At 35.7% G+C, this 16647-nt stretch overlaps 1 protein-coding gene across 1 annotated transcript; it reads left to right on the plus strand.

Annotated features, from left to right (window-relative positions):
* Nucleotides 1–385: 385 nt before the first annotated feature.
* LOC112510552 (endoplasmic reticulum-Golgi intermediate compartment protein 3-like) lies at nucleotides 386–13134 on the plus strand. The gene is made up of 14 exons (XM_025116014.1): nucleotides 386–507; nucleotides 593–759; nucleotides 2319–2392; nucleotides 2519–2602; nucleotides 3638–3718; nucleotides 3912–3992; nucleotides 5282–5374; nucleotides 9927–10106; nucleotides 10236–10303; nucleotides 10422–10473; nucleotides 11682–11735; nucleotides 11837–11929; nucleotides 12007–12073; nucleotides 12854–13134. The coding sequence occupies exons 2-14, from the start codon at nucleotides 618–620 to the stop codon at nucleotides 12943–12945; spliced, it is 1161 nt and encodes a 386-aa protein (XP_024971782.1). The 5' UTR covers nucleotides 386–507; nucleotides 593–617; the 3' UTR covers nucleotides 12946–13134.
* Nucleotides 13135–16647: the final 3513 nt, after the last annotated feature.

The raw sequence follows: 16647 nt of genomic DNA on the forward strand, positions 1-16647 counted from the left end.
TTCATCCGATGAGGTAATGTTACTTGATAAGCGCTTACCCGGATAAACGTTTAGTAAACGGCCCCTTAATGTCATTTAACTAATGGGGTCTTGACTTATTCCATATACCATTTTAGCTTAACAATTAAGCCGTGAAAAACGCTCTTGTATAACCGAACAAATATACTGTCTAGACCATTAAGTCCATTAAATTAAACTATATTACAAGTAAACATCCCCTGCACACCCGCTAGTATACGGGTTTTTAAGCCCACAAAATTGGGCTTATTATTTTATAAATCAAGCCCAGTCTCATGATGTTGCTTTGTAACCTCACAGGTCGTTCGTGGTTGATCCCGATTCCCGCTAGTGGGAAGATCTGACGACTCCGTTCACCGGCGATTCCAAATTTTCAAATCAGAATCGAAGGATTCAATTTACAAAAGAGTATATTTTTGTAATCTGTAAGATTAGTGAATTGAATTCAAATAATAAGTGAAAAACTTGTACTGGAGACCGACCGACAGCGTACTTTGCATCTTGAGTTTGTTCAATTCAATTTGAAAGTTGAAATCATAATTCGGGAAATTGATTGACGTGTTTTTTGGGATAGTGGATTTTTCTATAGATTTCAGAATATGGAAAATATAATGAACAAGATGCGGAATTTGGATGCATATCCTAAGGTCAATGAGGATTTCTACAGTAGAACGATCTCCGGGGGTGTCATCACCCTTGTATCTTCCATCTTCATGCTTATGCTCTTCTTCTCCGAGCTCAGTGAGTTCTTTCTCTCTCAAATGACAGGGGTGTGTATGTTATTGTGTTTAGTAATGTTGTGTTATTATCTGATTTATGACTGATAGTGTGATACACATGATTGATACTGTATTAAAAAGTTAGGTTTTTAAAGTGTATTTCTGATTATTATAAAGTTGCTTCGACGGATTTGGAAAAAAGAAGGCGCATTTTGAGTTGTCGGTTAACTCAAAATTGATGTACAGTTTGGTCTCTAAGAGAACAAATATGTCAACATCATTGAGCTTTTTCACATATACTACAAATAAAATGATGTTATTATCACAGTCTCAACAAAACCCATCCCATTTTGCATTCAAAAGTACTAAATTGAACTTTAAAAATGGATTTATTTTCCAAGAATGAGGGGAACTGCTTGTTCCTATATCAAACTGAAAGATGGAGATTGACTTCAACTAGTTCTCATATTGATAAGCCCAGAAGATCCCAAAAAGTGTCCATGAAGAACTAAAAATATCGTGACTAATTTTTTGTATGTATGTTGCACCCAAGCACCAAGAAAAAGTGTTGTGTGCCAAAGGAATGGATCCAAGTTGTTTAACATGGTCATTAGAGGCTTGCTTAAGAATGCATCAAGTAGTATTTGTCCATCAGTAATCGAAATTACATTAGGAGGACTATAAGCCGAAACATCTCCTGATTGAACTGCTCATGATTTATTGGAACTAAAAAAATCCCATTTAAGCATCTCATTGCTTTAGCGATGGGTTCTCTGCCTCTGTGGGATGGAGCTACAGAAATTTTGAGAATTCAAGAGAAGGTCATGGAGAGACAAGCCATTTATGTCATTATGATAGGTGTCAAGTGGAAATGCAGTGATGTATGCGGGTCTATACTTGATTTCGAGTTTGATCTGTTCATTCATATATTGAGAGTTTGATTCATAAGATGTAGCAATTGTGAATTGATACTTAATAGCTTAATTAGTCCACAACCATTGCAACATTCTCATTAAATGTGTGTGCCTTTGGTTGCCTGGAATCCTTTACTATATGTTAATTAGTAACCTACTCCAACAATTGTATCATATCTGCTGACTTGTCTGATGATATTCAAAAGGAATGCTTAACTAGTGTGCGTAAACATACAACCTAGAACATATTTGTTTTTTATGTAATGATAGGAAGCGGGGCAGATTATTATAAGAACGGGTTCTATCTCTGTTGTGTGGATTCACAAGTTTATGAAACTTTCGTGTGTGAACATGGGGAAGCTATTCGTCGGCAAGTGAAAGATTATTTTCAATTGATGGAATCACTTCTGATCAGTTTTATCAGACCTTTGAACTCAAATGTTAAAGGCATAAGCTTTTTCATATGGTAATGCTAAATACTTGGTATATATCCATTGGCAGTTTAGCCGTGTTTGCTCCTTTAGACTAATGAGACTAAATATTGCTGTCTTTTTTTTCTGCATTCCACTCTGTTTCTCTGAAGTATCTATCTGAAACGCATGCTGCTACTAATCTAGTACCAACTTGTTTGACATTCAATATCTTATGTACTTCTGCTCGCTTGCAGGATTATATCTTCATTCTGTAACTGAAACAAAGCTAATAGTAGATACCTCGAGAGGAGAACGACTACGAATCAATGTTGTTGCATTTTCTTTTCTGTATAGCTTCTCAATTATGGTTATATGGTATTTCAACTTCTAGAATCGGTTCATTTATAATTTTTGTACTAATCATGATTCCCTCTATTTTTATCTGAAAATGCAGTTCGACATCATTTTTCCAGCACTTCCATGTTCAATACTCAGTCTTGATGCTATGGATATCAGTGGGGAGCAACATCTTGATATTGTATGTATTCAGGGAGATTGTTGTTCTATCAGTTACTTTTTCGGTCATCCCTTTTTGCTTTCCTCTTTCCTTTGACAGCATCCTTCTATTCTATATGTTTGTGTAATCAAACTTTACCATTAAACTATACAATCTTGAAACTTTTTACATGGATCTTTATGAGGTTTATGTAATTGGTACTCAAATATGCACCAAGTGTATGCGTCTGAGTTTGTATCTTCCACTTAAAGTGCAAACATTGGCCATGCAGACAACCATCCCCACTCCATCCACCACCACACACTAAGCAAAAGATTAAACACAAATAACAAAAATCTATTAGTAAATTATGTGGTTCATTTTACTTCAATATTACGAGGAAGTGGATTCTCTATGTTTAATTGTTTGGCTTATGTGCAACTTCACTTTATTTTAGTAATATTAGGGAATAGATTATCCTTGTTCTATCATTTTGTCTTAAAACAAAGTGAGTTATCTTGTGTTTATATATCTGCATAAGTCCTTTAACTGTATGTGACTAATTGCTGAATGTACCCCCTCGTGACTACTAGTCCCCGGCACTATTTTATTCCATTTAGAAATGTACTTTTTTGATTTTGTTTGATTTTAAGGAATAACATTGTCAACCATGAGACATCACATATATATGTACATATATAAAGTTAAACTCTAGTGTAAAACAATTGAGTTTGTTGGGTCTCACAACAAGTGTGAAGGTCTGAGTTCTGCTCTATTGCATTTGGTTGATTTAACTTCACAAGGATACGTCAGTGTGTGCATATATGTATATACTTTAGTATGTTAGACCGTGCTGTGTTGGTTAAGTTATGTGTATTGACATATTTTTTATGGCTATTTACTTTAAATCAAAGTATCAAACCACAAACACGGTAGTAATAATGCTCATTGAAATGTTATGTAACTGTAGATATAGAAGTTCTAGAATGTATTGATGCACAACAGATCAAATTTTATACCATTGTGCCATCTGTCTGTTCTTCGTGTAGTGACTTATTATCTCATGCATACTTGCAGAAACATGATATTTATAAAAAGCGAATGGACTTTAATGGTAATGTCATAGAATCAAGACGAGATCGTATTGGAGCTCCCAAGGTTGGTGACAATCTTGTCCTTAAGCATCAATCGTTCAGGTTTTTTTAATCATCAGATTCCATATGCCCAGAAAGTCGATTGTTTTTATCACTGTAATAGTTGTTCATTTACAGAATATCATAGAATATAAGATAAATTGTACCGTATTTATCTTACGGTCCTGTCATACTTTGTTGTTGATTGAGAGGAACAGCTTGATACGCCTTTGCAAAGACATGGTGGCAAGCTTGAACACAACGAGACATACTGTGGTTCATGTTATGGTGCAGAAGCGGTATGCTTTCTAACTATGTTCTGGTATTTGGTATTGGTTTCTCTCAATGTGACAAATAGTGTTAGAAACTTGGTTCATCCAAGATAAAGAATGATGGCCTGCATGTGAACAGCGGAGATCAAAACCTCAATTGAAACCTCTTTAGACTTCTGATTCATTCTCAAGTAGTAACTAACAATCTAAGAGCTTATACCCCTTGTGAAACCCTTGCATTGTGTGGTCCAGGGGTGCACATCGCCACATCCCCTGCAGCGTTGAACGTTCCACAAATGAGGGGATATGAATATTGAATGTGCATGCACAGAAGAGGAGCAAATTTAGTCTTCTCGGAAAACTAGAGATAAAATTCACAGATTATGATTTAGAAATCAAGCTAAAAGCATATAATAAAACTACACATCTAAAAGAGAATTAAGAGGAAGGGCGACACAACAAATCTTTGTTCTTAATCGATTATTCTATTATGTGAAGACTTAAGTGGAAGTACAAACAAGTGAAACAACACAAGACTCAAGCTCAAGTTTGAGTTTCACTTTATATATTTAATGCAAGAATTATGAATTATTTTCTTTCTCCAATTAGTTTGACTTGGACTTGTATACACATGCATTTATGCACCCCTGAATCCTTGAGTGCTTAGGATTGACGAATCCCGGTATTTATGCACAGACTTGTATCGCAGACCTTGCGCTTGTATCCTTGAAACATAGCTATCTATTAATCTAAGCACATACAAGTTATCTACATGAATGTCACAAACAACCCAAGGCAAGATTTTTTTATAAACCCAACGCAAGATATTCTAATTACTTGAATATACATTTAGGGGGACCGATATATTTACATGCAAAGCCAAAGACAGTCAAATTGCATATGCTTATCAGAAGCGTTAGTAAAAGATAATTATATATCTACTTCACAGATTCAGCATTGTGGTTCCTTTAACACAATAAACTTCATCAATGGAGATATGCAATACTTTTAACTTCCAAACAAGAGAAATAAGAGGTTCAGAACTAAACTTCTGTGAGATCAAGTATTTACTTGATCTTGCCTTGACAGGAATTGTTTTTTTATTTGTGTAAATACTAAATAAACAACCAATCAGTCATTCCAATCTGTTTACTAGTTGATGGTTTTTTGTGTAAATAAACAGCCAATCAGTCATTGAGTTCTTATCATCTTTATTTGATTATGTTGTTTCCATCAAATTGTGTGCTAGAAGAAAATAAGTGGCTATTAACCAATTGTTATGCATAAACTCTGCCAATTATGCCTGATTTTTGTAGTCAGACGAGGAATGTTGCAACTCCTGTGAAGATGTTCGGGAAGCATATAAGAAGAAAGGTTGGTCAATGTCAGATCCAGATTCGATAGATCAGGTCATCTCTCTCTCTCTCATGCATGCATGTGTGCCTATGTTTTCATATGGTCTAAATCAGCATTGTAGAGCAGCTAGAGATAACCCCTTTCTTTCTTTACCTACTTGTTTGACAGTTTGTTGCCTGATGTTGATGTGAAGCCAAGCATAAAATATTTAAGTGATGTGTAATGAAGTATAATAGCACACAGAATTGTGAGTATAGCTGTAAGGAACTGTCTACTCCTAGTACTTGTGAAACTCTCCTTGAAGTTCTTCTTCTATGTCATCTCCAACTGCATTAATATTATGATCTTTCAACCATAATGAGGTGATTCTGAAAAGCAGAATCATGGTATTAGCCTTGTAAGTTTGAATATTGCCTACAATTTTCAACGTCCACCTTAACTCAAAGCTCATGAAGGTTCATCTGGAGTGCAGCATGCGTGTCATGATTCCTTTTTGTCAATGTAATAATGTATGGTTGGCCTAGTATTCTGCCCCTTGGTCTAAATTTCAAAAATAAATATCTGATGATTTTTACAAAGACCACAAGGTTGGCAACAAAAGATATCAATTAAGTTATCTTAGTTGGTTTTCTTCTATTCATCTAGTGCTTAGTTCGGTAGGAATCGTTATAATTGAAGTATCTTAACCATGTTAAAGATAGAAGGTAACCTAGTGCGGTCTATAATTTATTTGGTCATCAAGTAAGAAGTATCTTAACCATGTTAAAGATAGAAGATAACTTAGTGTGGTCTTGATAAAAATATTGGAACTATAACATTGTGAAATCTGAGTAGAGGATGGGGTGACTCTTAATGGTTTGAACATAACTTTTGATTGAATGCTCAAACAACTGATTTGGAGAGAAATGGGTGGTTCCTATGATCCTATCAATCTTTGGCATGGCTCATTATTGTAGCTAGCCGGTGTACACTAATACGAACTAATGGAATTGAATTAAAGGAATGAAAGCAAAATCACTCCAATGGCATTCGAGAGGCCATGGTCTCTCCCAGAGCAAATGTGAGATCACAATTGACACGAAAAACAGAATGTCGAACAGAAAGCGCACCCCACCTAACAAAAGGGATTCCCGCTCATTATTGAAAAAGTAAAAACCCAAAACAGCCCCTGGGCCTTATTCTAAACAGCACCCACTAGAATAAAAAACCCAACTTATTTGTTTCTTCTTTTGTACTTAAACCTTAATGGAGGTGTACCAATACTTCCCCCCAAAGAAAGCACCTTGTCCTCAAGGTGCTTATCAGGAAACCGATGTAGCGGGGGTCAAATAGTTCCCAAGAAGATTCAAAATCTGATAAACCCTTCCATTTTACTAAGACTTCCAATTTCCCTGGATCCCCATTTGGCACTAAACGCACATCCATCAAGTCCTCCGGTTCTGCTTGTAACACCAGGTCATCCGAAATTTGCGAGGGAATGTCTTTAACAGACACGCAACCTCCTATAGCTTGGCTCAGTTGCGATACGTGAAAAACTGGGTGGATTTTTACTCCATCCGGTAGTACTAATCTGTAGGCCACCTAGCCTATCTTCTCCGAGATTCTGTAAGGGCCTTAAAATCTTGCTAACAGCTTTGGGTTATTCCCCTTAATCAACGACTTTTGACGATAAGGGCACAATTTTAGAAAAACCCAATCTCCCACAGCAAACTCAATTTCTTTGTGTTGTAAATCTTTTTGTTGTTTCATTCTACATTGGGTTGTCAAGAGATGCATTCTAACTTCATCCCAAATCTCATCCCTGGTCATCAGTTCTTATTCCATTGATTGTAAGTTCAAAGCTGCTGATCAATAATGTAATAACGGAGGAGGGTCCCTTCCATAAAGCACTTTAAAAGGGGAACATTTTAGGGATGTATTATAGGACAATTCGGCCCATGCTAACCACTGACTCCACTGTTTTGGTCTGTCTGAGACCTAACACCGTAAGTATTGTTCCAAGCATTTGTTGACCACTTCGGACTGTGGATAATAAGCAGTGTTGTAATTCAGCTTAGAACCTTACAACTTAAAAAGCTCTCTCCAAAACCCACTGAGAAATACTTTATCTCGATCAAAAACTATGGATTGTGGAATACCATGTAGTCAAATGATCTCTTTAACAAAAACGTCGGCTACCGATTTAGTGTTGAAAGGATATTTGAGACCGATGAAATGGGCATATCTACTAAAATGATCGACCACTACCAGAATCATACTCGTTCCTTCAGACCGTGGTAGCCCTTCGATGAAATCCATCGATATCTCTTCCTATACCATAGTAGGAAGAGCCAATGGTTGTAACAAACCCGCTGGAGACCCACTGACGTTCTTGTTCCTTTGACAAACCTCGCATTTCTTTACCGAGTCAACAATGTCTTTCCTCATTCCCACCCAGAAAACTTCAGTCGCGATACGTTGATAAATGCGATCCTCTCCACCATGACCGCCTATCGGTGAGCTATGGAATTCCTCAAACAACAGTGGGATCAACTTTGATTTTCTCGGTAGAACCAATCGCCCTTTGTATAGCAATAAATCTTGCGTAAGTTCGAATCCCTTATGGGCAGTTGCATCAATTAACAAATCAGATTTGATTTCTTTTTAAAAGATCATCCTCGTCAATCTCTTGTTTCAAGATATCCCATTGTCTCCATTGAGGGCCACCCATGCTTGAACACTCGACCACCCCTTTCTTTCGAGACAGAGCATCAGCTGCCTGATTAGCACTACCCGGTTTATACGCTATTGAAAAATCGTAACCCAAAAGTTTACTAACCCATTTCTGATACTCTAGTTTGACTACTCATTGTTCCAACAAGAATCGGAGACTTCGCTGATCACTACAAACGGTTAAGTGTCTACCGAGCAAGTACGTCTCCACTTTTGAACGGTGAATACAATCGCCATCGATTCCTTTTCGTAAACGGACTTTTGCTTGGCTCGAGGTCTCAAAGCTTGGCTGAAATAAGCGATCGGTTGCTCGATAATCGTCTGCATCCCCCTTTCTATTGATCTGACGCTGCTCTCCAGATCCTCCACCCTTGTCGCCACACTACGGGTGGCCATCTCAGAATCGTTGATGCTTTGATACCAATTTGGTGTACACTAATACGAACTGATGGAATTGAATTAAAGGAATGAAAGCAAAATCACTCCAATGGCATTCGAGAGGCCATGGTCTCTCCCAGAGCAAAGGTCAAATCACAATTGACACGAAAAACAGAATTCCCAATAGAAAGCTCATCCCCACCCAACAAAAGGGATTCCCGCTCATTATTGAAAAAGTAAAAACCCAAAACAGCCCCTTGGCCTTATTCTAAACAGCACCCACTAGAATAACAAAACCCAACTCATTTGTTTCTTCTTTTGTACGTGAACCTCAACGGAGGTGTACCAATGTACTGTGCATATGGAGGAGTTTTTGTTGTTCTAGTCTATTGATTTAAATTACCAACCCCCCCCCCCCCTCTTTTTGAGAAATCCTTTTATCTCAAAGTAGGTGAGATACACTAACAATGAAACCCACATAAATTTTAAAGAATGGAACCCCTCTTAGGTCTAGGAGACTTGATAAACATTTTTCCACATCAGGCATGGGCTACTTCTAGGCTATTTGGGAAGTCGTGATGAACTCGTGCATAAGTTGGGATAGCTATGGAACAGTGAAAGAGATTTGCACAAAACTGGGAAGTTGCATGGAAGTTGTGTAGTTTGGACCGTGCAGCATGCATGCTACTCGTTTACTGTGATATGGAAGAACCTGGCAACATGTACGCGACTTGTGAAGTCACGTACAAGTTGCCTATGGGGATCGGCCGATCTAATATGATTTATAGGTCAAATTTTGTTCACTTCATATCTTACCTTCTTGTTAAAAACATAGACGATTTTTGGAGAGCATTTGGTGGTATCTTCGTAAGATAAGAGCTCTCATCGTAATCCTCAAATTGTTATCAATATACAAACATCTGTCTCTCCCTGGGATATACACTACCACACTTATAGTGAAACCACGTTAAACTATTGTGTCATTTATTTGCTTTACATTACATGTGTTATATTGTGGTAGTGTTGTTATTATCTTCGTTTGGGGGTTCTGAACACATTGGGATCCTATTCGTATTCCGTTGACGGAGGTTGTGGGTTTATACATCATTTCATACATGGTACTTTGGTGTATCTTGTGATAAACGAGTTTTTCGCCACAACATCCTATTTCTTATGCCAGGCCAACTCCGAGATCTCATTCATCCGATAATTCCCTTATTACTTCCTTCCTCCATGATAATCTGGCCTTTCCTGACCTCTTCTAACACACTCCTATTCTAACTGGTTCATTGAAAGGCCTATTTTCGAGAATAACCAAACTATCTCAAACAGCATTGCATCAATTTCCCCTATTTGGTTCCACCACAACCTTTTCCTAGAACATATGGATACCTTTTTTCGTGGATGAGAGTCATTTTCTTTCTTAAAAGTTGGTTTCTCTCATTTCTAGTCGTGTGTAATGTGTATTGTTTTTCCTAGAACTGAATGCTCTCTTGCTTTCCATTGTTCTGCCAGTGCAAAAGGGAAGGATTTCTACAAAGGATTAAAGATGAAGAAGGTGAAGGATGTAATATATATGGATTCTTGGATGTTAATAAGGTGGCTGGAAATTTTCATTTTGCACCAGGGAAAAGCTTTCAACAAGCAAATATGCATGTTCATGATCTGCTTGCTTTTCAGAAAGAGAGTTTTAATGTAAGATATAATCATGATTTTTATTTTGTTGTTACAGATAGCGAATATATTTATGTTTTCCACTCATAAGCTGCCATGCACCTGGTCACTGATGATCCTGTAATAATAAATGACTTCTTTTTAGCACAGGTAAGTCATAGAATTAACAGGTTAGCATATGGAGACTATTTTCCGGGTGTGGTGAATCCCCTTGACGGGTATGTGACTGTTCTCATTTTCTGGTCCATATTTGCTAATTGTGCTTTTTTCAAGTCTTCTTAGAAACACCTTCCATGTTGATGTGTCCTCGTTCATTTCAATTATGTTGATTTGTAGTGTACGATGGACACAGCAAACCCCAAGTGGGATGTATCAGTATTTTCTCAAGGTAAATGCTCAACGCATGACACTTCATATATTTTCGTTGTTTACGTATTTTGCATCCTTCGTTACCATCTATTGGTTTTGCACATTTTCTACCTAAGCACTAAAATAATATTCCCTTGGAACTTTGATCAACACTGATTTGTAGGAGAACACAATTAAGATAAGTTGGAGATATTTATTTGATTTTTTATCTGTGAATTTGAAGTGTAGTATCTCTATATGTCTTTAGGGGCTAGAACATGTTTGGAGAGAGTTAGCAACCAAGTTTGTCGGATTACAGAAGCGTTCTAGTTATAGAGCAGCATAGTTGGACCATGAGATGAGGACATTTAGCTTACTTATTTTGGTGTCAAAGACCCTTGTCACCATGAGACATTCCTTCTTTATCTAGATGGCTATAAAATACTTATCACCTATACAATATTTCACCACTGGCTACATGGTCATAAAGACCCTTCTCATCATACAAGATTTCACCCTAGGCTATATGGTCAAAAATATGGGTGTTAACGAGCTGAGTCGAGTCGAGTCGAGTTGCAGGTTGTTCGAGCTCAAATAACTTTCACACAGTTTCAAAGCTCAAGCTCGTTACTTGTTTACAGGCTCAAACTCGAGATCATAGCTCCTTGACCTCAATAAATTTATAAATTGATTTTATGATTTATGAACATATAACATGTTTGGATGCTTCCTATGTCAACTGTGTTATAGAAGCTGTAGCTTTATGCTTTTGTAACTGGCATAAGGTTACACATGTGCTTTCAGAGACCGTAGCCTTACACACCTGTTGACATCGACATGACATCTCATTGCAAAACATCCCTTAGAAATCTCGTCTCTTCCACCAGTTCCCCCTCCGCAAACCACGTACCATAAATATATTGAGAAAATACAGGTGTGAATGTATACTATCCGCAAGTGCCCTTCACCAAAGGATACCTTGAATTTTATTGTTTCTATACGTGTGAATGTATATTTGCAACTTGCTTTTTTCTTAAATAGCCCTCCGCAAGTTGTGGCAAGGGCACTTGCAGAGGTGTTGATAAATTGGTAAAAATGGGAGAGAGTTGACTAGGAGTGAATTTAATTGGTCAACACGGCTATTTACGTTAATTTCCCAAAATGGTATAAACAAATGAAACCCTGTATTAGAATCCATGTTAGCTTTTTATCGTTTCTGTGGAATAACAGAAATCTTTCGTCTGTCAGGTTGTACCAACCGTTTATACTGATGTTAGCGAACACAGAATTCAATCAAACCAGGTTTCATCATCTATTAATAATCACATATATTTAACTGCTCTTTTTGCTTTTATACTTAAATAACACACAAGGTCCGTTTTTTATAAATCCTACGCATGCAGTTCTCAGTAACCGAACATTTCAAAGGTGCAGAAGTTGGCCGGCTTCAGACCCTTCCTGGAGTTTTCTTCTTTTATGAACTTTCACCTATCAAGGTCTGATTCAGCCTTTCTCTTTTTTAATTTATAATTTTCTACAGGAATTATTCTAAATTCCAAGAATTCTTGTGCAGGTTACTTTCAGAGAGGAGCATGTTTCATTTTTTCACTTTCTGACTAATGTCTGCGCTATTGTTGGAGGTAAAAAAATTCATTCTTTTGCATGTATATGTATGGTAAAAGTATAAGTGAGAATTAAGATATCAGAATTTAATATTGTTAAGAGTCCCACATCGGTTAGACTTGTTCCAATTCTCCTCGGTATATATTGGAACCTATATTCTCTCCTTCATAGCTCTTTTGGAGAGAAATTTGGAGGTCCCACGTATTCTCGCATTGTATCAAAGCCAAAAGTCTACCACTCTAAGGACTTGACACTCTCGGGTAATCTTTATTCGTCTTGCCCCCTCTTGACACTATGGGACCATAAGTGTTTGTCTAGCCTCTTTTGGACCAATTCTCCTATACATGTATATATATACAGACTTGGGATCATGTGACCCGTAAGACCAATTTTCAACCCTTGGATTAGATCTACAATCTGAACATTCATAATCACAAAATTGCCACGAGACTTCTCAATAATCACAAAATTGCCACCGTGCACATCTAGACCATTAGATTATTAGTTTATAAAGTTGATCAATGAATATAAATTGGTCTTACGGGTCTCACGAAAAACCCTTGGTCTCATGTGAACTCAACCCTATTTATATATATACACACACACACACATGTATATATATATATATATATATATATATATATATATATATATATTATATATATATATATATGTTTGAAACCTCTTTTTTCTCCTTAAAGGCTCTTTTGGAGAGTAAATACGGGGGTTCCATATATTCTCACAAATACTGAGTTTGATCAATTGGTAGTTATAATTTGTTATGACGATGGATGCAGGTGTTTTCACGGTTTCAGGAATACTAGATTCGTTTATATATCATGGTCAAAAAGCTATCAGGAAGAAGATGGAGATTGGAAAGCTCAACTGAAGAAACAGCATTCCTGTGAAACATCCCAATTTCAGTGGCCTCTTGTCTTTCAATTTTTCCATCACCAGTTTTTTATTTGTTTATTGTATTTACATATCGTTACAAATGTCATGGGAAGGGAACAAAGTCTGTTATAATTAATGGCTTCTTATATATATTATACCAAAACTTGAGGGTGTTTTTGGTGCATTTTGAACGATTAAAAGGACAGTTGTTAATCTTTTCATTTTAAAAATAGGGTTGGGTTCCGGTAAGTTTTAGTCACATTGAGACCAACAAATAACATTGAAATTTCATAGCAAAACATTGTGAAGGTTTAACAAACATCAAACTTTTACCGCAAAAACATTTTTTCGGTGAAAGTTTACTTTTATTTATGTGGTCTTACAAGTCTCATGAAAACAACTTAATGTCAAATGATCTCAAGTCTGTTTATTTTTAATCATTTTTATTTTAGATTTATCTGAAAAAGAAACGTTTGACTTTTTGTTGTATAAAGTTTCAACATTGATGATTGATGTTACTCTACTTTTAGGAATTATTTGGATCCAAAAGATTTCTTCCAAGGTTCACGTTCACTTTAATCACACATGGGAATCAAATTTGGTCAAATAGAATTATGGAATTCTTTGAACCAAACATCCTTTAAGATTATGGGTTCGAATTCCTTTCTTTGTAAATTAAGGGGCTATTTGATAGTTATTGAATGATTTGGTGCAGAATGATTAAAAGATTCACATGATATAGTGCCAAATGAAATATAATTGTTTGGTAATTGTTTGCAAAGAAATTAGGGCGTTGAATGGTTAAGGGAGACTCGTGATACAAAATCATTCAGAAGGTTTTAGAACCATTAAGAGGCAGACTTTTGTTCTGGCAAACAAGATTCACCTCTTAACGATTCAGAGGCTGCCTCTTAATAGAACTAATTAAAGTTAAACAAACAACCCCTAAATTAATTCTTACAAGCATGGAAATCGAGATTTACATGTGTATACTTCCAAGCCATTGTTGTTTTCGTTTTCTTTCCTTTCTTGTAGTCGTATTTTCGATTCCATCCGTACGATATATATGTTTTCGTTCTATGATAAAAATTTATCTCTTTATTTAAAAAAAATACATTTATCATGATAAAAAGAAAACAAATCTACTTAAAAGGGGACAAAACATGTAGACAATATATACCATGCATCATTATGTGCAAAATATTTTGTCTACAAAATATATCTTAATTGTTTGGGGAATTTTGTTTCATTTTATGAAAATCACAATGAAAATGAAAATGGAAAATGTAAGAGACAATCCGCTATGCGAGTCGACTAATTACAGGGGGACCACCTGCTTTGCAGATAGCCCAGAGTCACCGCATTGAACCTCCATGGCCACAAGGGGTTTTTATTCCTCCTTGGATTTGAATCTGGGATTGATGTTGTTTGGTTAAATTAATATAATCAATGAAAAATTGTTTTATATAATATTTTTAATATAAATAAGTTCCATCTGACTTGAAAATACAAAAGATGTTTCGTTCAACATCGAGAGATGGAGCGACGTATGGAAAAGAGGATTGAGCAGAAATAAAATTTCCACCCCCTCCCCCTCCTAATTCAGTCCGCGTATGAATATTAATGGGTTTGGGGTGATGGACCCATTATATTAACATCAAAACAAAAAACCTGACTTGAATGATCATGTATTAAGAGCTAAATTGGCTTGAGATGCTGCTCTTAGCTTTAAGCCGCTATCGTTCAGTAGCCCTAATTGCAGAAAATCTCTGATCAATGAATATTCGATTCTTTCTTCAACATGGAATCGATTCACAATTATTCTTCTATATTATGTATACAGGTTTATCCATCATCTGTTATGAAGTTTCGATAGAAGGATTCGAAGGATTCGCACTCGTTTTCTTATTGATTCCGGGGGCGACGGCGACAAACCACATTTTTCATCATCATTTTCATTTCTTGCCCCTTGAATCTTGATACACACCCCTAATCTTTTTTGTTCTCTATTTAGAAGAACTATATAAATAGATGATTAAACTGCATCTAAACGATATAGAATTCCAATACGCTCTCTTAAACAGAGACTCGATTGAATGTGTCAGACCCCTGGATATGCTAGACTAGTTTAGAAAGATGAAAGTTCCTAAAGGAGGTCCCAGGTTCGAGCTTGGGCTAGACTAATTGGTTTGAGCTTGGACTCCAAAGATCAAAAGTATCTGGAGGTCTCAGATTCGAATCCAATAAGGAATAGAAATCCCTTTGTGGTCACGGATGTTCAAATGCGGTGACTCTGGGCTACCCACGAAGCGGGTGGTCGCCTTGGGATTAGCCGGCTCGTATAACGGGTTGGATATCCAGGTTAATAGAAAAAAAATGAAAGTTTCAATATACACAAAAATCAGATATAAAGTGTCTAGATTATATGACACTCTAACATGTAATGTTATCATCTCACATCATCAAATCATAACTCTAATATAATAATTAATGGACGTTATATATTTATCATTTACGTGGTAATACCGAACAGATAAAAATTAATAGGTTTTGGCATATGAATTATAGGTCTAATTTGTGATGATTAAAAGTTGATTGGAAAGGTATTCCCTACCACAACTTTGCTTTAACGTCAATCAACATTCAATTTGTTTGATAATTACTACAAAAACACCTTCCTTAAGATGCGCAATTTATGACTTATAAAGGCAAAGTGATTCACCCCCACTTTTGACTGACAAAAATATTTAAATACAATTAGAAGGGTGGTGTCCGATTGGTTTAAACTTGAGTTCTAAAGGTTAAAAATGTCTAGAGGTCTCAGGTTTGAATCCAAAGATAAATAAAAAAAATGTCCTTGTGGATACGAAGGTTCAAATGCGATGACTTCGGACTACCTACAAAACAGGTGGTCACATTGGGATTAGTCCGCTCGCATAATGGATCGGATATTCAGAATAATAATAAAAAAATATTCAAATACTATAATTGTTTATTATAGCAAATAAATAGTTGAATGTAAAAAATTAGTTGATTTGTTATAAAGTCAAGTTATAAACCGTTATTGAACGATGATTACGGAATGTAATTATCATTTTTTACCAAAAAATGATAAAATATGATTTCTAATTTTTTACGGGTTTTTTAATTTATTGATTTACATATGTATTAAACATATTATTTTGAGTGAACTATACAGGCATTCCCGTGGTATGCTTAAATTTTCGATTTGGTTCTTAAAACAAATTTCTATACTGATGGTTTTTAACTTTTTAATTTCATAACACTCATGATCCCTGAAGTTAACACCATCAGTTAGCAGGAAAGACAAATTAGTCTTTAGACAATTACATGGACCAAAAGTGTAATTTGCTCTAAAATTAATTGTGATACACATACACATACACACACACACATATATATATACACTAGAAGAGTACTTGCGTAATGCAGCAAGACACATCTCGATTTTAATGTTCTATTTTATTATTTGTCTTTGTCGATGTTATAATACGATTTTATGTGTTTTTAAGAAAACAATAATGATTTTATTTTCGAATAAAATATAAATTTGTAGATATCATAAAAAAATTTATAAAAAATATATCAATGTTAATATCAAATCAACTATTTAAAAGTTCTCGTTTTTTTATGTAATTTCTTTAAAAAGATTTATTATAATTTAATTTAAGTTTAA

Source organism: Cynara cardunculus (assembly GCF_001531365.2).
Source record: "Cynara cardunculus var. scolymus isolate 2C chromosome LG 3, CcrdV1, whole genome shotgun sequence".
NCBI classification, from domain to species: domain Eukaryota; kingdom Viridiplantae; phylum Streptophyta; class Magnoliopsida; order Asterales; family Asteraceae; genus Cynara; species Cynara cardunculus.

Excerpts from the sequence above, each read along its gene's own strand:
- LOC112510552 (XM_025116014.1), top strand. The coding sequence starts at position 618 with ATGGAAAATATAATGAACAAGATGCGGAATTTGGATGCATATCCTAAG. Across the intron at positions 10,107-10,235 it reads TTCAGAAAGAGAGTTTTAAT|GTAAGTCATAGAATTAACAG; the intron begins GTAAGATATAAT and ends TTTTTAGCACAG. Across the intron at positions 11,930-12,006 it reads ATGAACTTTCACCTATCAAG|GTTACTTTCAGAGAGGAGCA; the intron begins GTCTGATTCAGC and ends ATTCTTGTGCAG.